General features: G+C 46.4%; 3 protein-coding genes across 4 annotated transcripts; 1 reads left to right on the plus strand and 2 right to left on the minus strand.

Moving 5' to 3' along the window:
• Nucleotides 1-369: 369 nt before the first annotated feature.
• On the plus strand, nt 370-7,737 carry amdhd1 (amidohydrolase domain containing 1). Its single transcript, XM_076029927.1, has 10 exons — nt 370-705; nt 2,359-2,465; nt 2,559-2,623; nt 3,160-3,437; nt 3,886-4,111; nt 4,794-4,918; nt 5,027-5,120; nt 5,218-5,378; nt 6,193-6,306; nt 6,951-7,737. Exons 1-9 carry the CDS (start codon nt 563-565, stop codon nt 6,296-6,298), a joined length of 1,305 nt encoding a protein of 434 aa, XP_075886042.1. The 5' UTR covers nt 370-562; the 3' UTR covers nt 6,299-6,306; nt 6,951-7,737.
• On the minus strand, nt 6,556-10,266 carry LOC142890706 (tetraspanin-9). The gene is made up of 8 exons (XM_076029932.1): nt 10,029-10,266; nt 8,973-9,021; nt 8,767-8,846; nt 8,477-8,668; nt 8,229-8,405; nt 8,002-8,133; nt 7,570-7,653; nt 6,556-7,018 (listed from the first exon to the last, which is right to left on the minus strand). The coding sequence occupies exons 3-8, from the start codon at nt 8,827-8,829 to the stop codon at nt 6,947-6,949; spliced, it is 720 nt and encodes a 239-aa protein (XP_075886047.1). The 5' UTR covers nt 8,830-8,846; nt 8,973-9,021; nt 10,029-10,266; the 3' UTR covers nt 6,556-6,946.
• Nucleotides 10,267-11,243: 977 nt separating this feature from the next.
• Nucleotides 11,244-22,955, minus strand: LOC142890695 (endosome/lysosome-associated apoptosis and autophagy regulator family member 2-like). 2 transcript variants are annotated; one of them, XM_076029916.1, is made up of 22 exons: nt 22,673-22,955; nt 20,121-20,241; nt 19,845-20,034; nt 19,614-19,761; nt 19,446-19,535; nt 19,249-19,354; nt 18,235-18,384; nt 18,049-18,137; nt 17,397-17,577; nt 17,117-17,245; nt 16,782-16,872; nt 16,567-16,669; nt 16,343-16,480; nt 15,146-15,418; nt 14,056-14,229; nt 13,775-13,967; nt 13,586-13,682; nt 13,404-13,505; nt 13,157-13,283; nt 12,891-13,069; nt 11,829-11,991; nt 11,244-11,699 (listed from the first exon to the last, which is right to left on the minus strand). In XM_076029916.1, exons 1-22 carry the CDS (start codon nt 22,793-22,795, stop codon nt 11,625-11,627), a joined length of 3,042 nt encoding a protein of 1,013 aa, XP_075886031.1. In that variant the 5' UTR covers nt 22,796-22,955; the 3' UTR covers nt 11,244-11,624. The 2 variants fall into 2 exon arrangements, with proteins under 2 accessions (XP_075886031.1, XP_075886030.1); XM_076029915.1 differs by having other exon boundaries at nt 11,244-11,702; nt 22,673-22,954.
• Between the last annotated feature and the right edge of the window lie 1,929 nt (nt 22,956-24,884).

Here is a 24,884-nt window from a genome sequence, read left to right on the forward strand (position 1 = left end):
CTAAATTGCACTTACAAAAGGACTGCTCCTGTTAATGATCTCAATTTAAAACTGACTTAAGGTTTATTTCAGTATTGTATAGATGTTTCCACACTAACCCTGTGTAATAGTTAGAACAAATAATGCTAATATGCAACTGATGCGTGTTTTTTTGTTAGGTTAAATGAAACGGCTAAATTTAAACGAAAACAAACACTTCCTTTTGACATTAAGTGACGGCGATTTATTTTGTAGCGTTCAATCACCGGGAAGAGCGTCCTTTTATTTTGAAAGACAGGAAGTCACAATCTCAGTGGTTCAACTTCCGGCTTGCTCTGATTTAATGTTATTTATTTAGCGACCACGAGATGGTGCATTTGTGCCATAACGTGTAAATTTTTGCAGGTTGAAACCAGTTTTAAAACTTGTTGCGGGTTAAATGTTTCATGTGTGTTGCCGCAGCACCGCCCCTCTCGGCGCACTTTAAACTCTGGGCAAATATTTGCCCGGTTCCTCCCCAAATGCTGGTTTGAAACCCTGACAGTCATTAAGTCAGTCAGTGAGAGTTGGTCCAGCCGGGTGAATGAACATGTCCAGGAACTACAGACTACTGGTGAAGGACGCCCGACAGGTGGTGGTGGTCTGCAATCAGGGCCAGAGGTTCCTCACCAAGCATGGGATGCAAAACCTCACTATCATCGAAAACGGAAGCGTCGTGGTGGGAAGGTAAGAGTTCAGCGACACTGTTGATTATTCATCTAAACTCGCTCGATAATGTTTTACTCGAGTGTGTCGTTACAGAAAGTGGCGCGCCGTCACTTTGTTTACGGTGCATTGCGGCATTGATACATGGAAGCCACGACCTGAAAATTGCTTACACGAAATGCATGAAAGTCTTACTTAAACGTTATATTGTGATGAATGCTTCAAATCTTCAGGTTAATACAGTACATACAAGTTTTCCCGGTTGAATTCAGAACAACCGGATGTTGAATTCAAAATTAAAATACCCCGGACTTATGTCATTGATTTTTCTATCTATAATCTACTAATTCATCCTAAGGAGAGAAAAAAATGAAGTTGTTATAACTGAAAGCTTTTCTAGTTTCCACCTGACTTTGGATGAACTAGATTCCTTGTATGCATAGTTTTTTTTGCACACATTCATTTTATTTTGAAAATATATTTGCGTGGTGAATATTAAGTTTGTCTAATTATCGTTTAATCATTATCAAATATTATTTATAATATATCATATGATTTCTGCCAGTCACAAAAATTGTCCATGGCGTCATGTGTGTGACGCGCTTCTTCATTAAGGCGATTTACTCCACAAGCGAGCCTCGGTAATACAAAACGGACAGGTTTGTGACAAAGAGACCAAAATAAGAAAATATGAGGCAGCATATTAATTATGTCTTTACATCCACACAGAGAAAAATTGCCATGATTATCAAGATTTTAGTTGTTTGTATTATTTATCTAAACAAATGCAAGAATTATTTAATTCAAATCAAAGTGAGAAAAAATGTAAGTTGTATTTTCTTTACATATTTTGTAGTATTGTCTGTTGGTTTGCGAAAGGGCTCCGCAGCCAGACGCTGAAGCTGTTTGGAGGCCCAAGGTGTGGGAAAAGCAGGGAGCCCCTGAATTTGAACACAATAGCACCATCTGCTGTAAGAATCAACTCATTACAGCAGAAAATTAAAATGGTTTATTTATTTATTAACAAACAAACCTTTACGATTTTCAACAGAAAAATGATTGCACTTAAAAAAAAAAGCTAAAATTTCATTAATGTACCATAATAATTTAGGTTTATTATTAAGACAGTTATTATTGACATTATTATTGGAGACTTCTGGACACCTTGTATCTGAAATAAGCCCCTTGCTGTCCTGATTAGAAACCTGTTGTCAGTAGCTGCGTTTCCATTATCCCCAGAATTGCTCAAAACCTAAATATCGCAATAAAAAAAATGCTCATGAAAACACCTCAACTCGGAAAAACTTCTCAAATATGACTAAAAGGTTTTGGTGCTCTCATGAGGTGTTTATACAGACGTATCCATATAGAGGTGGATCGTAAAAGTGTCATTGAAACACTATTTTCGCATTTACACGTCACATGACTGGTTCACTTCAAGTGAAAATGCTCCAAAATACAAAATATTTTGTACCTCCAGCCTCCTCAAAGTGGGGTCTCGCTGGACGGGGTTTACGAGAATTACGGCTTATGCGCTTCACACCATTCAATGGAAACACCAATTATTAGCATCGCAATTGTACTTTGTCAAAGTTTTAGAAATATAGCATTTATTTTGCGAAAAACTGTGATTGAAACACAGCTTGTGTGTGTGTGTGTGTGTGTGTCCTGCAGCGACGGCCTCATTGCTGCCGTGGGGCCTGCTGAAGTCATCAGGGCTCAGTATGCGGAGGCGGCATTCGATCAGGTGATTGATGCTGCAGGGATGTGCGTCTTACCTGGTGAGCGTCCGTCTCGCAGTTTGTGTTTCTACCGCAGCAGCAGCAGTGCTGCAACGTGACGAACTTGTAACTTCAACGGTTTCTCCCTTCCAGGGCTGGTGGACACCCACACACACCCGGTCTGGGCTGGCGACAGGGTGCACGAGTTTGCCATGAAGGTGAGTTTTTTTCTTCTTCGGATTTTATATATATATAAAGCTCCACAACAGTTGTAAAGCGTTGGTCCTGATGAAGGTTAAGAGACCAAAATGTTGACCCAATAAACAGCAGAAATTTAAAGGTAAAGTGTGTAATATCTGGGGATTTTAAAGAAGCGGCAGCAGTGACATCAAGTGGTTACACTTTAGATTGCAGCGTCTTTCACTCTCCCTCCCCCTCCTGAGCTTGCCGGTGAGCTACGGTGGCCTGCGCACCCAAACCTGGATACCTTATCCACTTTCTTCTACGTTAGTTTATTTGAAGATGCGATTGTCCACACCAGGCTTCCTTAGAAATATGGCAGCTATGTATATTCTTAAAAATATATAAGAACCATTCAAAGGGTAGGAAAACCAAATTACTTCTATTGTACTGCCAGTATACACTTATCTTAATGTATTTATGGGCAGAATGCTAAGCTTTTAACGTACTGCCCATACATAAATGAAGCCAAATATTTCACACTGAAATTCACTGCATTTCTCCACCCCTGTAGCTCGCCGGCGCCACCTACATGGACGTGCATCGGGCGGGCGGAGGGATCCACTTCACGGTGGAGCACACCCGCTCGGCCAGCGGCGCCCAGCTGCTGGCCTCCCTGAGCGGGCGGCTGGCGCGGATGCAGCGGGCCGGCACCACCCTGGTGGAGTGCAAGAGCGGCTACGGCCTGGAGCTGCAGACGGAGGTGAAGATGCTGCAGGTGGTGGAGGAGGCGCGGCGCACGCTGCCCATCAACATCTCCTCCACCTACTGCGGCGCTCACGCCGTCCCCAAGTACGGAGCTCCACCTCCTCCCTGCTGCTGCTTCTGTTCCTCCTTTCTCCTCCTCAGCTTCCTCCTCCACCTCCTCCTCTTCCACCTTCTCAATGTCCTCTTCTTCTTCCTCTTCCTGCCTCCTCACCATCTTTTTCCACCACCTCTTTCTCCTCCTCCTTCTGCCCCCTCTCCTCTTCCTCATTTTTGTCCTCCTTCCTTCTTTCCCCTCCTCCTCTTCCTCCTCACAGTCCTCCTCCTCCTCTAACTCTTCCTCCTTCTCCTCACAATCTTCCTCCTCCACCTCCTCTTCCTCCTCGCAGTCCTCCTCCTCCTCTCCCTACTCTTCCTTACCGTCCTCCTCCTCCTATCTCTCCTATCTCTCCTCCTCCGCCTCCTCTTTGTCCTCACAGTCCTCCTCCTCCACCACAGCCTCCCAGTGAGTTGGTGTCGCTCTGGTGTCCTGCAGGGGACAGACTGTAGCTGAGGCCACACAGGACATCCTGGAGGTGCAGCTGCCGCAGCTGCGGGCGCTGATGTCGGCCGGGACGCTGCGAGTCGACAACATCGACGTGTTCTGCGAGCGCGGCGTCTTCGACCTGGACGCCACCCGCTCCATCCTGCAGGCCGGCAGGGACATGGGCCTCAACATCAACTTTCACGGAGACGAGCTGCATCCCATGAACGCCGCTCAGGTGCGTTTACCGTCTGCGGCCACTGGGGGGAGGGGCTGTAGCGTTCTCATGTTTGGTCAAGACTCAATCTTTTATTGTCATTTTGCAAGCAGAACGAAACAAAATTTTCTAGTGTTCTAAAAGGAAGAAATAGAAATATACATACAATAGAAATATATATTACACATGTATAGGTAAACAAAAGTTAAGTTAAGCAGCTGTGAGAATTGACTAATTTATTGATTCATGCGTTAAAGTTATTCTTTTTTGGGGTTTTTTGCTAACTAGAGGCTTTTTAAAAACTGTTGCTGGGATTTAATTTGTCTGGAACTGAAAATTGATGCATTGTGTTCAAAATGCTCATTATTTGATCAATTATTAAGTGAATTAAGTGACTAAATTATTTGGAGGTTGCTCGAAAATGTCAAGTTTTAATGATATAACATTTAATAATAATATAATATTATAATAATCCTAAATTACTATTTTATTTTTTCTTAATATGGAGTCTCATTTATGAAGGAAATAAATAGGAAAAAAAGGCCCCTTTACCTTTTATTTAAGTGCAGAATAAGCCAGATAATGAACAGAAAAGCAGCAATCTAGCAGTTATATCTACAAAAATGCAGATTTTTTTGTTATGTGTTTAATGTTGTTTTCTCATATATTAAAATGAGTTGTCTCGTGCACGTGTGTGTGTCAGCTGGGTGCTGAGCTGGGCGCTCTGGCCATCAGCCACCTGGAGGAGGTCTCAGACGAGGGCATCACCGCCATGGCAGCGGCTGGAACCTCCGCCGTCCTGCTGCCCACCACGGCCTACATCCTCCGGTAAGACAGAGTCACACACTCCCACACACACACACACACACACACACACACACACACACAGAGTCTCCTATAAACAGCCCTGCTGTGTGTGTGTGTGTGTGTGTTGAGGCTGCCGCAGCCCCGGGCCCGAGCCATGCTGGACGCCGGCGTGATCGTGGCGCTGGGCAGCGACTTCAACCCCAACGCCTACTGCTGCTCCATGGTAGGACCAGCGTCCACGCAGGAGGACTGTTGCATGATGGGTAAAGCTACCACACACCCCCCCCCCAACTTACTCTCTCTCTCTCTCACCTTGTCAGCCAGTGGTCATGCACCTGGCCTGCGTCAACATGAGGATGTCCATGCCGGAGGCCCTGGCGGCCGCCACCATCAACGCAGCGTACGCGTTGGGGCGCTCCGACACGCACGGCTCACTGGAGGTGGGCAAGCACGGGGACCTGTTGCTCATCAACAGCCCAAGGTGGGTTCCGACACACACACACACACACACACACACCCACACCTCTGGAGCATCGATTATTATCAAAGTTACTCAAGTTCACACAATTTGTGATTAAAGTCCCAGTTTGAATGGAACTCACAATTAGAAATGTTTATTTACGTTCTTCTCACGCACGTTCATGAATTTATTTAAATGCACGATAGATAATTTTATTTGACTAACAAAGATAAATAAGTAATAAACATAATAATAAATAAATAATAATGCAAATAATCAGAATATCACCTCACCCAGGGGTGGCCAAACGTTTTGACTGGTGGGGCCACAATGGGTTCTAAAATGTGACAGAGGGGCCGGAGCAGCAGCAGATGGATGGAATGTTTAGGTGATTTATATCGTAGGAGAAAAAATATATCATGGGATATGAAGAAAACATGTGCTTCAATGTCAATAAAACATGAACAAAAGCAAAGTTACAACCAAATCAGTGTCTTTGAAGCCCAGCGGTATTGAGCTCTTTATTGAAATGACTCTGAAAACACTGAAGAAATTGATGAAATACAGCTATTCTATGACTTACTATCAATATCATTTCTTCAAGTTCGGCAGGCCGGATTAAAAACCTTAATCTGTCCCATGCTTGACCGAGAGAAATGTTAAGATTTCATTTTTTTTTTTTTTACAGCATTTCATGCAGGTGGTAGTCAAGTTAATTACATTTTTTTTTGGTCTTTAATGAATGCAGATGAAATGGAAATGATGATAATAATCTTAACATGATCAAAGTTTTGAAACTCCAGCATCATGATAATGGTTTGAGTTCCCGCTGCAGGTGGGAGCACCTGATCTACCAGCTGGGGGGCCACCAGGATCTGATCCGCTCCGTCGTCATCAAAGGCCACGTCGTGCACGACAACCACCAGACGCTGGACTTGTAAACAGGCAGGTAGCCGCACTCACGCTCGCAACACAACATAACACACCACACAAACGCTGTGGCTAGTAGTGCTTTTATTCAACATGTTAGTACTGAACACTTGCTTTAGATGCATACACAGATTATTTCTGGTCCACAGGCTCGAGTCCACGGGGACGGCTTGTTGTCTTGGAACGAGGTTAACCTGCAGCAGATGGCTGTTATTAGTGTGTGTGGCGGCGGCAGGGGGCGGAGACTAACCGGAACAGTAATTAGAGCGAGGCCACAGCTATGTTTAGAGTGTTTTCACAGCTCGGAAGAGCTTTCGAAAACCCCTCCCCTCCCGCCCCCCCGGCAGAAAAATGACTTTTGTTTATGTGAAGCTTCCTGGAAGCCGACGAAAACAGTCATTTTTAATCCGGCCGAGCTCGGCAAAGATTTCAAAGGCACGATGCCGCCGCCGCCGCCGCTCTGAACACAACCTCGGTGACAAAAGCATCCAAGTTGTCCCTTCACTCCTCAAACTTTCAGTCTTTTCTCGGGTTTGATTGTCAAGACACGTTGTTTACTAAAGAACGCATGCATTTAAAAAAAAAGAAGTAACGTGAGATAAGATTTTGTAAGTTTAAAAAAAAAAAAAAAGGTAACAGGCTGCGTTGTGGTTCCGTCCTCAGGCTTCATACTTCTTCCCCAACCTGTGGATCTGCTGGTAGAGGGTCATGGAGAAGGCCATTCCCAGGAGCTGAGGAGGCAAAACAGGAAGTGGAGGGGAGGTCAACTTGCTGCTCGTTGGCCAGGAGGTTTGTTCGAGCTGCCCAACGTGTCTCCACTACTTCCTGTTGGACAGCAGAAGGCGCCCTCCTCACTTGTTGGGACCTCCACAGCCTCTCTGGTTCTGTGGTGCTTCTCCCTGCATTCTACACCGACAACCCAGGCACGTTTTCCAGTCCATGACCTGTTTTTCTCTGTGGCAGTGATCAAATATGGCTGAGTTGAAAAAAAAGCAGCCATATCTGATCACTGCTAAAGACAAAAGCACATTACAGACCTGAAAATGTGTTCAGGTCCTCTGTGTGGAAAGCAGAAAGAAGCACCAGAGAGGCTGTGGAGGTCCAACACAGGACCATTGACCTTTGAGGAGGGCGCCCCCTACTGTCCGACACCTGGGGACGAACTGCATCGCCGACGTCTGGAGAAAAGAGCCTCCGAGACTCGACACAGGAAGTGGTAGAGACACGCCGGGCGATTGAACGGACCGACAGGAAGTGAACTCGCCCCACCCGAGGAACTCACCTGAATGACCAGCACACACATGGCGATGGTTCCCAGCAGGTGCTTGTTGTCGTCCAGCCACTCCTCCACCTTCTCGTAGCAGCCCTGAAACAACAAACGACTGCTGTTCACCTCAACACTGACTCAACTGCAATTTTTCAATAAAGTCAAGGAGGAAAAAAACAAAAATCTCAAGTGTTCAATTACTTGTCAAAACTGCATTGATTTTAAACATGCAGGGTGGCTTAAAAAGCTAAATGTTGAATACATTTGTTACATTTATCTATCACTTCTATTTATTTATACACAAATTAGGTAAAATCTCAGATTTTCTTCTAAAAAGCCTTTTAGAGGAAAATCTGCCAATTTTATTAACAAGCGTCTAACGACCCCCCCGCCCCCTTTTTGAAAAATCCAACTTCATGAGTCGACACAAACTACTGCCTGACTCACCCGCGTCCAGAAGGTGTTGGATGCGTTGCGTCCGCAGCCCTGGTAGAACTGCTGGCAGCAGCGGTCGGGAACCACATTCTCGTACATGGCCGAGTACCAGTCGCTGTGGCCCATCACGCCGCAGCACCGCCACTGAGGGGGAAACCACGAGAAAGAATTGCGCGTTAAAACCAAAGTGAGCGCGGCGTCGGAATCTCAGTGCATCACGAAGACACGGAGACACACACCTCGCCCTGGATGGCGTTCCACGCGTCTTTCAGGCCGGCGTTGTTGTCGGTGTTGTACAGCACCAGGCCCTCCTTCAGGTCCTGCTTGGCGTTGTTGCTCACCTCGTCGGTGTAGACGAAGAAGAGGATGAGGAGGATGAGCTCGGCCAGGAGGATGATCAGGAGCACGATGAAGAACTGCAAGGGACAGAAGAGGTGAGTCGCCGCTTCTTCCGGTCAACGAGGCGAGTGAGGTTCCCGCCACTCACGCTCAGCAGCAGGCACTTGTTCTCCTTGATGGAGCCCAGGCACCCCAGGAAGCCCGTCACCATGACCACGCTGCCCAGCGTGATGATGAGGTTGGCGGCGGAGAGCGACGGGAAGGAGGGCGACAAGGTGGCGAAGCTGCCCTGAGACACCGAGAGCCACAGGCCCACGCCCAGCAGGCCGCAGCCGCCCAGCTGAAACACACGCAGGACATCAGAATTGTTAAGAGCGCTTCCTGGTCCTGTTGATCCACAGGAAGGTACTGGTACCGGGTGAGCGAGCGGAAATGTACCCAGAAGAGCAGGTTGAAGAGGAAGAGCATGTACTTGATGCAGCAGATGCAACCGCGAGCCATGATGGAGTGGAGAGGCGCTGCAAGACAGACAGGTGGTCGACAGTCAAGCTGCAAAAATCGACGTACTCATCTGTGATCTTCACGTGTGCCTAGTTGGCAGGATTTTTCCGACCTTTGCAGCAAAGGTTTGGCGTGAAGCTCACCTGTTCAGGAGGAGACGCTGGAGAACGGAGATGCTGGTGTGGACCGGTTCTGCGGGTCAAAGCGTGAAAAAAGAGAACGACACGCCGAGAGTGATGAGAATTGTCACTTAATGTTGTACATCTTCATTTTTCTAATATTGCCAGATTAAAAATAAATAAATATTAAAATGTGTCTAATAAAACTTTTTTCCCCTCCGATTTTCATGTTGACTTTTTGCATACTATCACTATCAGTCTTTTTCATTCTCAACTATCATAACAGTTATTTCAGTTCAGTTCACCTCCTTCCAGTTCATATGTTGATTTTTGATGAGGACAAAAGAATTCAAAAACATTATTTGTGTCGCGTCCAAACTAGTGGTCGAGCACAAAGTCACACCACGTTTGAAAAAAAAAAAGAAAAGAAAAAGAAAAACCCAAAGAGTTATAGTCATCGCACTCTTGGTTTAATTCCGAATCCTCAGATCATCCCGAAACTCACTAGGGTAACATTTAGACGGAATTTTAACACAAAAAAGTGATGGGAACCAAAATTTCAACATGTCCGAAAAAAACAAAAACAAAAACAAAAAGTCTGAAATAAAAAGTTATAACTCTTCGCTAGGGGGTCGAGACACACACTCGCAACCCTAACTTGAGGGGATGACTTGTTCTGTTACAACCAACTATGAAGCGGAATGACAGAGCGCAAAAAAAATATGCCAGTAGAGCACCTTGTTAGCCCAATCAAAAGATTTATTACACGAAACAACGCCGAGCTTTTCCCCCTCAAAATGCGTTTTCCACACGTCTTCGCGGGGGAAACACCGCGACGGTCCCTAACAAACCGCAACAGCCGTCCAACTCATAATCATTAATCCACTTCACACAGAGTAGGGGGGGTGGACCCCCCCCCCCCCATCTCTTTATTTACTTACTCACTCATTATTGTTATTATTAGTTTTTCTTCCGAGGTTCCTTTGCCGTGAACGCTTCGACCGACTCCCGCAGGCAGCGTAGCCTCGACCGGGGGGCCGTGATTGTTTCCAGCCGCGGACGGGAACACAAGTTACCCACCTTCGCTTACAGGCTGGAGCTCGTCTCTCCCCCGCTGACGTGACGAATTCCGCCCGCTGAGACGCTCATATTCCGGCTTGTGCTGCTGGTTTGCTCCTTTTTCCCTGGCTCAGCGTGCCATCTTGGAAAAGAGCGACGACGTCCGAGAGTTGCTGCAGAGTTGTTTGAAGTTCCGTCGATGGCTGCTGTTGCTGCTGCTGCTGCTGCTGTGGAGGAGGAGGAGGAGGGGGGGGAGGAGAGTTTCCGTCCGGTTGGAAGGCGGAGCGCTACAGAGGGACGGACCCGGACTGGAGGAGTTTCCTTCCGGCCCGCAGAGTGGCAGACCGGGCGGTCACTGACCGAACGAGCTCTGTGTAAATATCGTCACGTCGCAGTCGACCTGATACGACTTCGTTTCAAACAAACAGTGGCGCCGAGGAGATAAATAATTTTGCTCAGCGCCCTGTGGCAAGCTGCGGTACTGCAGTTAAATAGTGCCCTGGGACCACCACACTTCCGTAAACCACCGCCGTGGAGACTTTCCACATAAAAACCTCTTTGAAGAATGTATTTACATGCAATAGACTCCGGGAGAGTCAATCTTACACAGGCTGCAGCGCACCCCTCAATTTCTGCACAGCATTAATACCCAAGTCTCCTCCCTCTGCGTCAAGTGTAAATAAAAAAAGAAATTGAAACATACTTCCACTGTATCTGTCAGTGTCCATTAATATCCAGATATTGGCAGTGTTGTTGGGATTACTCCTGAAAAGTAATGCAACGACCGATTACTCCTTAATAATGTAATCTACTTACTTCTTCAACTACTTTGTTTCATAAGTAATCAATTGCTAATGACTATTCTAAGTACTTTGTTAAAAAAAAAAAAAAAAAAAAAAAAAAGATAAAGTAACAGTTGCTCAGTGCTTTGGAATGAACTTTATTAAAGTGCAAATTCCAAATATTGTCTCTGTCCTCTTAACACGAATGAATGTTTGCTCTCTGAACACAAACTGCACATTTCACAGAACAAACTCATGTACAGCACTGGTGCTTTATTTACTGTATCTTTGTTAGAGCTGTGCTGCCTGTCTGTATGTATGTTAATGAAAAATTAATAATATATATATATATATAAAAAAGACCTTTTGAACTTTAAGTACCTCTCTTTCAATTATTTTAAAGGTGTTATTTGCAAATCCCAGAGAGAAAAAGAAAGACACCAAATACTTAAGGTTAAATAGGGCTTTATTAAAGGATCATCTTTAGAACATATACATATATAAATACCTAACTCTGAACACAATATGAAATTACAAAAAAAAAAAGTGTACAAAAAAACAGAACTTACAAGCACCTTTCCCTCCTGGTTGTCTCTCACTGGAACTTCAACAGCGTCAAAGCCACGGCCTGTTTCTTGTGTGTTCTGGATTTAATTGGTTAAAAAAAATGAAAGAAAAAGTTTGGGTCCCAGTTTCTTCTTTTCCTCCCAGCGTTTTCCAGCTCACACACGGGGCTCTGTGGTTCTGCTTCCCACCGCGGGGAGGGGGGTTACGAGGAGGGCAAAGCTCCTCAACCATACAAACACTCATCCTCCCATTTTCTGTCTGGACCTGTTCATCCCAGGACCCATCGGTCAGACTGGGCAGCAGTGTTCAGCAGCACCGACTCGCTGCTCTCGCCCTCCTGGTTCTGCTGCAGGGCACAAGATGGAACACGGCTGGATCAATCGGTGACTGAGGTCAATGAAGTCAATTCAATGCACACCCGTTGAAGCGAGTCCTTTGAAAAACCGCTGAGGAAACAAAATCGAAATCCCACCTTGTTAGCGATGGCGCGCAGCTTCCGCAGGAGAGAGGGTTTCTGGGTGTACACGACGTCGTCTTCAGGCTCCTCCCCCTCAGCCAAGGCGCAGCTGTCAGCTGCCGGCAGCTCGCACTCCTTGTTGGCTGACATCACCAGGCGAGAGTACTTGTACTCCAGCCTGCCCACAAACCACAGAGGCTGAGGAAAAGAAACACCTCGCGCAGGGAACAGCCAGCGTCCAGGCGGTTAAACCACGCCCCCAAGACGGAGGCCCGGTCATTTCAATGAAGTTGCTCACCCAGCGCTTTCGCCCAAAAAGTATTTGACTTCCGCATTAATGGGCCCGTAGAGCATGCGCAGTACTGTCACTTCCCACCATGCCTCTGTAACTCACATGATCTATTTGGCCAATCAGAGCGACCCTGGAGAAGGTCACTTACAGACCATGGATGTATTATAAGAACTGTGTACCGGACTGACAATATGGCGGCATGCCAATTTTCCCCAGTGGCCACTCGGGGTACTGCAGCATAAAAAATCCCATGGGCCCAAAAAACACTTTCCCATAGACCGCAATAGAAAGATAAAGGCCTTTAAAACAGCTGAGAGGACGACTGTGACCTGAAACGTGATTCAAAGCTAATCTTTCTATTGCAGATTTTTCACTCATGGTATTTAAGTCGTTAAAAAAATGATAAAGGCCAGAAAATCACCAGAAAAGAGTTTATTCCCAGAGTGACGTCACAACGCTGTATGTGTGTGATTGGCTGCGTTTTAAGGAGCGTTTATTTTTGTATTGTGATCTATCGGAAAAAAGCTTTTTGGGCCCATGGGATTTCTTTAGCTGCAGTACCTCGAGTGGCCACTGGAAAAAAAATTGGCGCGCCGGCATATTGGCAGTCCGGTATCCAGCTTCTCTAATACATCCATGGCTTAAACGTTTTGGGAAGGGAGAAGAACAGCATTGGGCCAAACAGGAAGTGGTTATCGTGGTCAAAACAGCTGAGTGAGAAACGCCCACGGACGTCTTCGCCACAGACAACAGTGATTAGGAAGGGCTGCGTCACAGGCTCTGACCTCTTGTTTTTCTTCCAGAAATAGCAGGAGAGCGCGACGAGGAGCACGGCCAGGACGGCTCCGCCCCCGACGCCGACCTTCAGCCACAGCGTGATGGCCTCGCAGGGGGAGGAGCTCCGAGAGGGCAGGGCAACGCCCCGCGTGCACAGCTTTGGCTCGTTCCACACGTAGAGCGTTACCTGCAGAAAGAGGAGAGACCCGATCAGCTTCTGTGTGTGTGTGTGTGTGTGTGTGTGTGTGTGTGTGTGTGTGTGTGTGTGTGTTACCTGCATGCCTCCCTTGCAGGCCCCCTCTATCTGATGGTAGTCATCCTCGGTGCAGCGTGGACAGGCGCTGGAACTCTGCCACAGGAAGTGAAACGTGCAGCCGTCACATGTTCCAGCAGGACAGGAGCTGCGCACAAACACACAAGAGCAACCTTCAAAACTCTGATTGTATATATACACTCACACACACGCACACACACACACACACAAATGTATTTCTAATAATAAAGGTGTGTGCAGCGGCTACCTGGGCACGGCCGGCTCTCCTCGCTCCGACTTCTCCGGGTCGCAGCGGACGCTGACGACGGAGCTGCGGCCCTGCTCACATGAAGCCGTCGCCTTCCTCGACCTGAAAGGCTTCACTGTCAGATCTGTGTGTCTCTGTGTCACCGGGCTCGCTCAGGTCTGCGCTTTTTCTGTGAACCGTACCTGTAGAAGAAGTTGATGTCCGGAAGGTCTCTGGAGCTGGCGGGGAAGAGATCCGGCGCCGCCTCCACGCCGTCCAGCGCCGCCTCCACCGTCGCACCTGCGGAGGGGGCGGAAGCGAAGAGTCGCTGTCGTCGTTATCGGCCACTCGGCGCAGGATTTTGCAAGCTGAAGTTGGAGTGAAAGTCGCACCGATGAAGGTGTCGGCCAGGCTGACTGACTGGGAGGAGATGGCCGTGCGGAAGCCCCGCCCATCGGCCGGGATGACAGTGGACTGGCAGATGAAGCCGTTGACCGAGTTGACGAACTGGGCCGCGTCGTCGCCCTGCTCGTCCCTGCTGGACACGTCGGTGACGTTGTCCATGCACACGGCGGCCGGCTCCCCCTGCAGGTGGGAGGAGGAAGGCGGTAGCTCGGTGCGGTCGCGCCTCAAAACGTTGGCGGAGACGACGATGACCACCACCACGACTCACCTGATGGCCGCACAGCTTGAGGTGGAACAGGTGCAGGTACTTTGTCCCTTTGGAGGTGAAACTGGGTCCGACGGTCAACGAGGCCACGTCGCTCATGAGCCCGAGGTCAAAGGTCAGCGTGCGGTTGTTCTCCGTGTGGCTGAAGAGGCAGTCGCTGTAACAGCGAGAGTGTTCCTGCCCGAAAAATATGATCAGGTCTAGGAGTGAAAGTCATTTCTCAATCAACTACATTTAATAAAGGTGCAATAAAAACATTATATTCAATGTTATGTAACTGGTTAGTTAATAATCCAACTGTCCATATCAATGTAAATGCTTGTTTTCCTTTCTCACTGTTTTATAAATATTTATTTATTTTTCTTTCTTTCTTCTCTTTGCACTGCACATGCTGCTGTAATTACGCAAATTTCCCCAATGTGGGATAAATCAAGGCATTCCATTCTATTCTATTCAAAACTTCCTGTACTCAGCTGGTGCTCCACCTTGATGCTTATCAAAACTGGAATGTGTTTGTAAGAATGGGTAATAGTGTGCATTATATTTACAGTGTTTACACATAGCTTATTATACTTAAATAATGTGGCAATAGTGTATGATTTGGTGTTTATATGGACACTGTAATATTGTCCTCTAATATATCATAATTGATGGTATTAGTGTGTATAATACTTAATATATATTATCTGGAATATGGTAATTAGTGTATATTATTTATAGTGTCTATATATAGTACTAATATAGTGTATGTGCATAATACCCGCAGTGCCCAGGTATAATACGTAAAATACGGTAGCATAATGCTGTAATATAATGGTAATATAATTGTAGTGATGTGGTAGTAGATGATGTTTAACAGCTGCATAAAATATCTTGTTTTAATACATTTTGATGAAGACTGCAATGAAATGCAGATGAAACGTGAAGTGAATAACTTTTCCACTTCTTCCTGCTCCTTTTCCAGCATATTGAAGTTTTTGGATATTTGTTTTCTTTGAGTATTAGGCTTGTATTTTTTTTTCTTTCTTCTTTTTCTTATTTCATTGATAGTATTTGTGTTTTTTCTAATGCTCAAATAAAGAATTCAGTTCACCTTGTTGCTGATGCTGGCGGGCCCGCAACGGACACAGGCCTCCTGGCCGGAGGCCACGCCTACGGCCAGGTGCGTGTTGGGTGGGCACTCCAGGCAGCGGTTGGTGTCGCCCTCGATGAAGAAGCCGGCGGGACAGGGCACGCAGGAGGAGCTGTCCCGCCGGGAGTCCCGGGGCACCAGTGCACACGCCCTGCATGAGGACGCCACGCCGTCCACGGCGTTGGTCACGCTGATGGAGTAGAGCTTCACCGTGTCGCCCACGAAACTCCGGGACTGCGCGCACACACACGCACACACACACACACACACACACACACAAGACAGAGCTGAAAGTTACACTCTGGTGCTCTAGCCCAGGGGTGGGCAAACTGTTTGACTAGCGGGGCCACATAGGAGGAAATAATATATTGTGGGATATGTAGAAAACATGTGCAACAAGGATTGCAACAAAATATCCCTATGGATATTTAGCCCTTTATTGAAATGACTCTTAGAGCACCGAAAAATAACTGATGAAATACAGCTACTTTTTTATTGACTTACTATTAATATAATTTCAACAAAACGGATTGAGAAGCTGAATGGGCCGCACATGGCCCGTGGGTCGTAGTTTGCCCAAGCCTGCTCCAGTGCCTATTACCAGCTCAGTGGTCTAGTGGTCGAGTTTCCGCCCTGAGACCAAAGATGGTACCAAAGATACCTTCCAAAGAAAGACTTTAAAAATGGTACCCGTTGCCTCCCTGCTCATCCGTCAAATGCAGAGGACAAATTTCGCATCCTTAGTGGTGTGACAATCACTGGGACTTTAACTTTATTATCCTGTGGTTTGTTCATTCTTCTGATGCCCATTTTGAGTCTGACTTTTACACGATAAAACTTCAGGTCATCTCTAATTTTAGATGAGTTGCTCATTGGGGCGAGGCGGTTATTAAAAACTACACAGCTACGTTAAAAGCGATTTCGGCCATTTTGCTAAATGTCGTCGTAGTCGTGTTTATATCTTGTTGTTTGCACTGCAGAGTATCCCCCCCCCGCCCCCCCTTTTCAATCAGTGTTGGATAAAAACAAACAATACTCCCTCATATTCCAGGATGAACTTAGAGTGTTAACACTTGCACAGAGAAGTGCGGTTGTGAAAGGATGTATGCATGTGTGTGTGTGTGTGTGTGTGTGTGTGTGTGTGTGTGCTTTGCGTACGTCCAGGGCGCGGCTGGTCCTCTGGAAGGCCCAGGTGTACGTGACGGAGGCGTTCCTGCTCATGCTGTGTGAGTACGACTGCCGGCTCTTGGTTCCCTCCCAGGACTCCACCACCGTGGTGCTCTTACTGTTGACGTCCTGCAGGGGGCGCCAGCGACAGAATGAGACTCAGCGTTAAGCTGAGTGACTGCAAGGAGCAGGAGGGCGGTGGGAAACAAACGCACCGTCATGAAGTAGAGCTCGCAGTCGGCCGAGCAGGCGGTCTCGAAGCTGAAGGTGATCTGGCCGAAGTCGCTGCGGGTGACGGCGGACAGCGACGCCGGGACCCTGGCGCAGAGGGACAAGCACGTGAGCTGACAAGAGGCGACGTGTGACGCAATTCAAAAAGACAAGAAGAAAAAAGAATGGTAGTTTCCCGCTGAGCGGTGTGAAGATTTACTTGAATCCGGGGACGTGCAGGGTGAGGATGAGATAGTCGTTATCAGAGCTGCCGCTGCCGCTGCGGATGTGGTCTCCAGCCACCTCCCATCCTGATGACATCACACACGAAGGAGGCACTTTAGACCTTCTCTCAAAACTTGTTTTCTCTCTTCTGTGCGGCAACTGGTCAACTTTTTGCTTTGCGGCGCTGCGAGATTCTGCACCACAAACTCAGCAGCCACTTTTGACCGGGAGGTAAACACAGGAAATGCTGAAAAAACTCAAAAGCACTTTGCAATCCATCCGGTTGCAATCTGGCTCCGGCGCCACCTCCTGGACCTTCTGGGCTCTCACCGTTCATGTTGTCGCACTTGGAGTTTCCCACGTTGAAACAGGAAGTCTTCATGTTGGACGGCAGCACGTTCCACCATTTGTACTCGTAGCCGAGCATCGGCTCCGTGCCGGCCGGACAGGCAGCGCACGCTGCACGACACGTGCACATGCACACACACATGCACATACAGAGGAAACGACAAAGAATCAACAGCGACAATCAGCTTATTTTGTGAGATAAAGGTGTGTGTGTGTGTGTGTGTGTGTGTGTGTGTGTGTGTGTGTGTGTGTGTGTGTGTACCATTGGTGCCGTCGGAGTGTGTTCCCGCCGGGCAGGGCAGGCAGGTGGAGTCATTGCTGTTGTAGTAGCCGGGATTGCAGGGGGGGCAGGGCTCTCTCTCCCCTACGGCCGGCAGGGCCGCCGCCCCCGTCACGTTCTCCACGCAGATCTTAGGCTCCACCCACCGGTACAACACCTGCGTCTGCGGGCAGAGTAAGACAGACGCCAGGCGCTTGTCATTTCCGAGCGGCTTCGAGACGCCTGCGCTAGTGATTTAGTGACTTTGCGAAATAAACGTTGATTGAATTTGTTTCTTTCTTGGCCCATTTCGTCCTGTCTGGCCTGAATGACAAGTAGCAACGGCTCCGAATGTCTTTATGACGGCTGACAGATTTATTGTAAACGATCGAGTTTACCACCCCAGAGTGTGACCCGGGTGAAGGTCAGGGGGAGAGAGGAATAGAGAGGGACAGAGAGAGCAAATGGCAATGAAATACATTTCTATAGTGTGAACAAAAATAGACAATAGAGCAGCGTTAACAAAATTAATATTACAGAAAAAGACGGGAAAAGAGATAAACACTTAAATAAAGAAAACTACAAATTACTGAATAAAGAATTGTGTGTGTGTGTGTATGCGATCGATTGACAGGATGGAGATATGGAGACGGACCTTCCCCTCGCCGTCGCAGGCCGTGTGGACCTGGAAGAAATCCTTCTGCGAGCACGGCAGCTTGACTTTACACTGCGGCCAGCCTTCGTCTGAGCAGAGGGAAGAGCAGGAGCGCAAAAGGTTTCAACAGCGCGCACACGCAGACACACGCAGACGCACAGACGCGAGTGTGAAGGTCGCTCGTACTTGAGTAGTGGTGGGCGGGGCAAGGCGTGCAGGACAACGCCCCCTTGGTGGAGAAGGTGTCGCTGGGACACGGCTGACAGGATGAGGAGCCCGGCGCCGAGCTGAACCAGCCTGGTCGGCACGGGAAGCACTCGGAGGTGTAGGCCACGCCTGTGTGGCCAGCAGGTGGCAGTAAAGAAAAAACAGGCACAGGAGTGAGAGGAGTTTTACGAAAGAGGATTAGGGCCACAAGAAGAGAAAAAAATATTACAGGAAGGAGATTTTTATTTAAGTTTTCATTTAGATTTTTAAGTTGAAATTTCGTGAAAATAAAGTAAAAATTTCATGAAAAAAGTTGACGTAAAAAAAGACGAAATTTTGGGAATCAAGTAGAAATTTCATGAATAAAGTCGAGGGTAAAAAAAGACGAAATTTTGGGAATCAAGTAGAAATTTCATGAATAAATTTGAGGCAAATAAAGTGGAAATTTAAAGGTTAATGATATGGATGGTGGATTAACCCAGTTACCCACAGTAATCAGAAAACTAGCGAAAATGGAAGTACTCCACTCGACTTTATTCACGACATTTTGACTTACTTCACCTTGACATTAATTGCAAAAGTTCAATTTTATTCACAAAATTTAAGCTTTTTTACGTCAACTTTATTCTCAAAATGTTGACTATAATCTTGAAATTTCAACTTCATTCTCAAATTGGAAACTTGAAAAGAAATTCTATCTAAATTTTTTTCTCTTCTTGTGGCCCTTGTGACTTTGATTTGGCTTGATTTATGATTCTTATATTGGTAAAAGCTTAACATACTGCCCATAAATACATTAATAAAAGTGTATAATCGCAGTGCAGTAAAAGTAATTTGGAAATCCTATTATTTCTATTATTCCTATTTCTTATTATATTCTATTATTTTATTCTTCTAAGATTTGTATTATTTAGGGCACTATCAGGCGGGCATCCTTAAGTACTGGGCTTCCTTAAAAATTTGACACACTGTAACTTCAAACTGGGTGTTTACCTTCGATCTGGATGTTTCTGAGCAGCACAGGTTTGACCTTTTTGCCCCCGACCAGGATGCCGGTGGTCCTCCAGTACAGGATGTTCATCCCTGACTTCAGACCCACCTGAAAGCAGCAACAGACACAGGATGTGGTGAGGGGTCCCTCGAGAGAAGAGTAATTGAAGACGTCAACGCTGCCCCCTGCTGGCACTCACTGTGTGTGTCCCCCACTCGCCGTTGTTCGTGACTTTGATCCACTTTTGGTCGTCGTTCTGCACCATCTCCTGACACTGCTCGTTCTGGACCTGGACAAAAACAGCACAAGTTCACGCGGAGACTCTCGGTTGTCTCGGTCACATGACCACACATCCTCCACTTCTTACGTAGAACTCAAAGAAGATGTTGTTGTCGGGGTACTGGTAGGTGAAGGAGACCGAGCCCTGCTTCTCCAGGTGGACAGCGTACACCAGAGACACCGTGCACTCGTCTCGGTTGGACTCCAGGTACACCCCCTGTGGCAGCCACGAGGAACTGCGGCACAGAGAAAAACAAAGAAGCTTTACAAGACCGTTTTCGGTCATTCGCTCCCATTTTCCCATTCGCGTCTGCGTCACCTGTTGCAGGCCTGAACGTCCTCCCCGTTGGGCCCGGGGTCCAGGAAGCTGGCCAGGTTGGTGAATCCGGCGGGGATGGCGTCCCATTGGTCGAAACGAAGGCCGCTGCCCAGCGAATAGGAGCCGGCGACGCACGGCGTGCACTGCTGAGAGGTCATCTCCAGATACATCCCCGCCGGGCAGGAAAAGGCTGCGGTGGGGAAGAGGTAGCGCTTAGTCAGGAGCACACACACACACACACACACACACACACACACACACACACAAGGAACTCACAGCAGTCTGTTCCTCTGGTGGGAGGGGGGAGGTCGGAGCAGCTGCCTGGTTTGAGCGGGATGGCCACCCTCCATCGAGAGCCTGTGCTGTCACACTCAGTGTACTGGTAGTAGTAGTCCGTCTGCACACGCACACGCACACGCACACACACACACACACACACACACATACACACACACACACACACACACACACACACACACAAGTTGAGGTTAGCACACAACCAATTGACTTTTATTGTGGGCAATAAAATAGAGAAGTGTGATAAAAACAACTGCCGTGCTCGGGAGGCTGCGGGTTCGAGACCAGCTGTCAGCGCCTGATCAAATCCTTCATGTAAATCCTTCATGCAAATGACCCGCGTGAAGCTGCTGCACAGGAGAGTCAATGGGAACGTGGGCAGAAGGACGGTGGTGGAAGGGCGGGATGACCCTGATCGACATGGCAACCGAGCGCCGCTGGGGCAGTAATGGGCCATTAGCGGCGGCAGCGGGTCAAGGCTACAGCAGCAGCAGCAGCAGAAGCAGCATAAGCAGCAGCCGTGATGCAACGTGACGGGGACTGTTTGAGGCAAAATGTCAAGAGGGACACCAAGTCCAAAAACAAGGGGCTCTGCCACCGCCAGGCGCCATGGCAACTACCGGGAGGCGCCGACAGACTGACCAAGACGCTGCTGAATCAGGACGTCCACACTTCCCACTGACGTGGCTTGTTTCTGTTTTTATCTTGTGCCATTCTACTGAGAACTTGTAAAAAATATCTCCAATTTTTATGCGTATTTATTATTATTATTATTATTATTATTATTATTATTATTATTATTATTATTATTATTATTATTATCATGATTATTATTATCATGATTATTATTTTTAACTGTTGTTATTTTGGGGGTCTGGTTTTCTACTTTCTGCATCTTTGCAGGGGAGGAACATTCAACAGACGGGAGTCTCTCTAATAATATAAAACACAACTTCCTGTCAGTGTCACTGGGCAGCCCTGCCTCAGTTGCCGGGCAGAGAGCACTGACCTCTGATCAGCTGCTGATAAAAGCGGAGGGAGGTGGAATTGGAAATGTGAGCGGTCATTAGCGCGAGGCAGGCAGGAGAACTCAGAGACGGAGGGAGAGTGTGTGAAGATAAAGGAGCTGAGTGTGTGTGTGTGTGTGTGTGTGTGTGCGTTTGTGTGTGAGAGTGACAGACGAGCTTAAAAGGTCACATCACCTTTCTGACCCCCATTCATGCTCCGTGAAACACACACCCACACACACACACACACACACACACACACACACACACACACATAAACACAGAGGTCGACGGCCACCTGCACTGATTCACCTGCAGCCTGCGGACCAACAATGAGGCCGAGCCCTGCACTAATGTGTTGACAGTGGGGTGGGGTTAATGTGTTCCGCCTGTCTCCAGGGTGACTCATTGTTGGTTATCATGGAGACTGAGAGGGGGGAGGGTAAAAAAAAAAGAAGAAGAAAAAAAAAACTCATCGCCATGGCGATCCATCCTCTGAGTCAAGCCGACTGCAGAGGAACACGGACACTCATCTTGTCATCCTGATGCTCTGCGTGAAATCATTTTAAATGTCACTGGAAATATTTGCAGTTATTGCAACTGTGAGGCAAACAAAGATGTTGATGTTTTGGCAATTTTAGTGTGGAAATGTTAAGATGTTAAACCTTTTTGGGTGAAAAATATGTATGTATGTATGTATGTATGTATGTATGTTGTGTACTGTTGGGTTCAACAGTTGGGGGAGCCTGAAGTTCCACAGGGTAACACACTTTACATTTGCATCAAAACCCTTTCAACATTTCATTTGCATTTCGTTTTTCTCAGCTCAACCTAAACTTCTGAACTTCGACAAACAATCTGTCACACAATGAGCTGAAGTTGTCACTACTTCTCGGCAGGATGCTGTGACTTTACGTTCACCGTCTCTCGCCTGCAGCTTTAACGTGAGAGAAGTTAACCGCGAAATGAAAGATTTCTTTCAAAATAAATGTCATTTTTGTACGTAACATTCATTTTTACATACACCGAGGTGAAATTAGAATGTAGATTAGCACTTGGCTCGAATGTGAAGATGAAATTACTAATACAAAGGGCACCCCCGGCATGTCCGCGGCTGATTGTGAGGCGGCTGGCCGGCAGCAGGCTGCCTCCAGCCGGAACACTGAGCACGGAGCGATGCTGCAGAGCATCTTAAGCCGATCATGACGGCTCGTTGGTTTGTGTTTAATGGCAGTACATTCAATTTGCTGCTGGTTTAACAGCGCTACTATTCACTGAAATGAGCAGAATGGCGGATTGTTTATCTTTAGTTTGCAGAGTGATTAGGTCGGTTTGTTTACCGCATGAAAGAAATTGGATGGATTGCCACTGGTTGTTTTAAATAATTTAAATACAAATCACGAGTCATTGATATATACGTATATATTCTTAAAAAAAAAAAAATCTGTAAACATGCACTGAGAGAGAGAGAGTGTGTAAAGTGAGAAGGTTGAGTCTGATGAGAGCAGAACAAGGAGCGCTCACCTCCCCGCACGGCCGCACAGCGGACGCTGATGCTGTGAAGGCGGTGAGCAGCAGCAGCAGAAGCAGCGGCAGCAGCGGCGGGAAGTAGCGGCGGAACCGCCGGAAGCAGCCCGCCAGCTCCATCTTCAGCTCGGGTCACACGCTGCTGTTGGTTTGCTGGCCGGAACCACCGACGAGAATCAGGATGAGCGGCGCGTGTTCGTGTGTGGGCGACTCCGTCATTGACGCACCTGCTTGTCTCACCGCCTGCCCACAGCCATCATCAAGCGGTTGAGCTCGAAAATTAGGTTTCCGCTTCCGGTTTGAAAATTAAAAGCCGTGTCACGCAAGAGACAAGTGAGCACAGCACATATGACTAGTTTGAGAAACAAAACAAATAAACAAACAAACAAACAAAAACGTTTCGTCTTTCTTGCGATAATCCTTTTAATTATTTAATTTCCAAACTACAAATAAAATATATTGTGATATATTTCTCTACAATGTGCACTATTAGAAATTATTTCTTTAGAATATTTGATGTTCACTTCAGAATGCTAGCAAATTAAACGAAAAACACAACTTGATTCAAAAATAGAAATTTTGTAGTTGAAGAATATGAAAAAAAATACTTACAGGACGTATGATTGTGCTCTTTTAAAATATCCGTTTATATGAATAAGTGGTAATATCAAAGTAGCCTACAACTAACTACTAACTACTAACTACTACCACCACCGCCACCACACCTCTACTACTACTACTACTACTACTACTACTACTACTACTACTACTGTAATAAACTTAATTAATGAATTTAGCAACAGTACAGGATTTATATTTAGGCTTTTATTCTGAAGGCGCCACTGCCTGAGCCAGATTATTCAGCGTGTTCTCTGGCTAAACCCTCACACAGACGGTGACGCGAGGACTGTGATAAGGACTGTCATCCGGACTGGCAGTCGGAGATGGAAGACAGGTCTGCTGTCTGCAGAGTTTAATATAACCCTGCACAGGCAGCGACAAGAGCGAGGCACATCACAGTTGGCAGAATTCATGTGGGGGGTGAAGCCCGATGAGAGCCTTTGATAACAAAGCTACGGAAACGCATTGCTGTCGTACTAGAATAAAAACAGGGCTCAGTATCACTTTATAACGTAAAAAGATATCACGAAATAACGTGATAGTTTTACGGTCTAACGTGAAAATTATCACTAAAAACGTGATAGTTTTCACGTTATCCCGAGCCCTGTTTTTTCTGGTATGGCGCTTCCGAACAAAGTAATTGAAATAATTGCATGTAATAAATGTATGCGATATCGTCCTTTATGTTTGATTTAGAATATTGCCTGCATATTTTAAACCGCAGTGACCTAATTGACTTGTAGTCAAATACATAGTAATCAATTAACATAATCAAAACCCTAACGAAAAAAAATCGGAAGAAAAACATAACCTTTAGTGCAATTCCCTCTACAAACCGCAAGGTGGCAGCAAGAAACTACAACGTCACAACGACTTGACGAGGAAAAGTTGGACGTCACCACCCGGAAGAGACGGACCGCCACCAGAGGTCCCTGAAAGCCCAGGCCTATTAATAATCGTTGTTGTAAATAATCTGACAGTGACACCAACAAAGATATATGAAATATGTTTTTTTTTCTTTATTACAAAAGTGTACTGCAAATTATTTAAACTTTAAATATAAAACAAGACAAACCTGAATAAATAGAAAACAATTATGGCCACAGCAAAAGAAAAATAAAATTGCCACAATATATATATATATATATATATATATATATATATATATATATATATATATATATAGAAAACAATTAAATAGTGGAAATAAATAATGTCAAATAAAATAAATAGTACAAAGTTAGGCTTGGCTCGTGCAAAATTCACAGTGGAATAGCAGTGGACTAAAAATCCCAGGGTACCCACAGGTCCACTGGTTCTAAAACTGGTGCTTACGAGCCTTGGCTTGTGCAAAAGCTGTCACGAGGTTGTCTACATCCAAAGACATTGTCCAGTAAGTCTCTCCTGGGACATGGTTGACCTGAGGTAGGTTTTTTAAAAAATAAATAAATAAATAAATAGTTTTAACATTTCTCTCTCCAGAAGCAACAGTGACTGGTAGAGCTAGAAGCAGATGAAGAGCAATGCTGAGGTTTCCAAAGAGATCCAGCAGCTGCTCCTTGTAAACGTAATCAAACATCATTGTTGG

The sequence above is a fragment of the Nelusetta ayraudi genome, unplaced genomic scaffold, assembly GCF_046127955.1.
Source record: "Nelusetta ayraudi isolate G7.1 ecotype Tasmania unplaced genomic scaffold, CSIRO-AGI_Nayr_v1 ptg000027l, whole genome shotgun sequence".
Taxonomy (NCBI): Eukaryota; Metazoa; Chordata; class Actinopteri; order Tetraodontiformes; family Monacanthidae; genus Nelusetta; species Nelusetta ayraudi.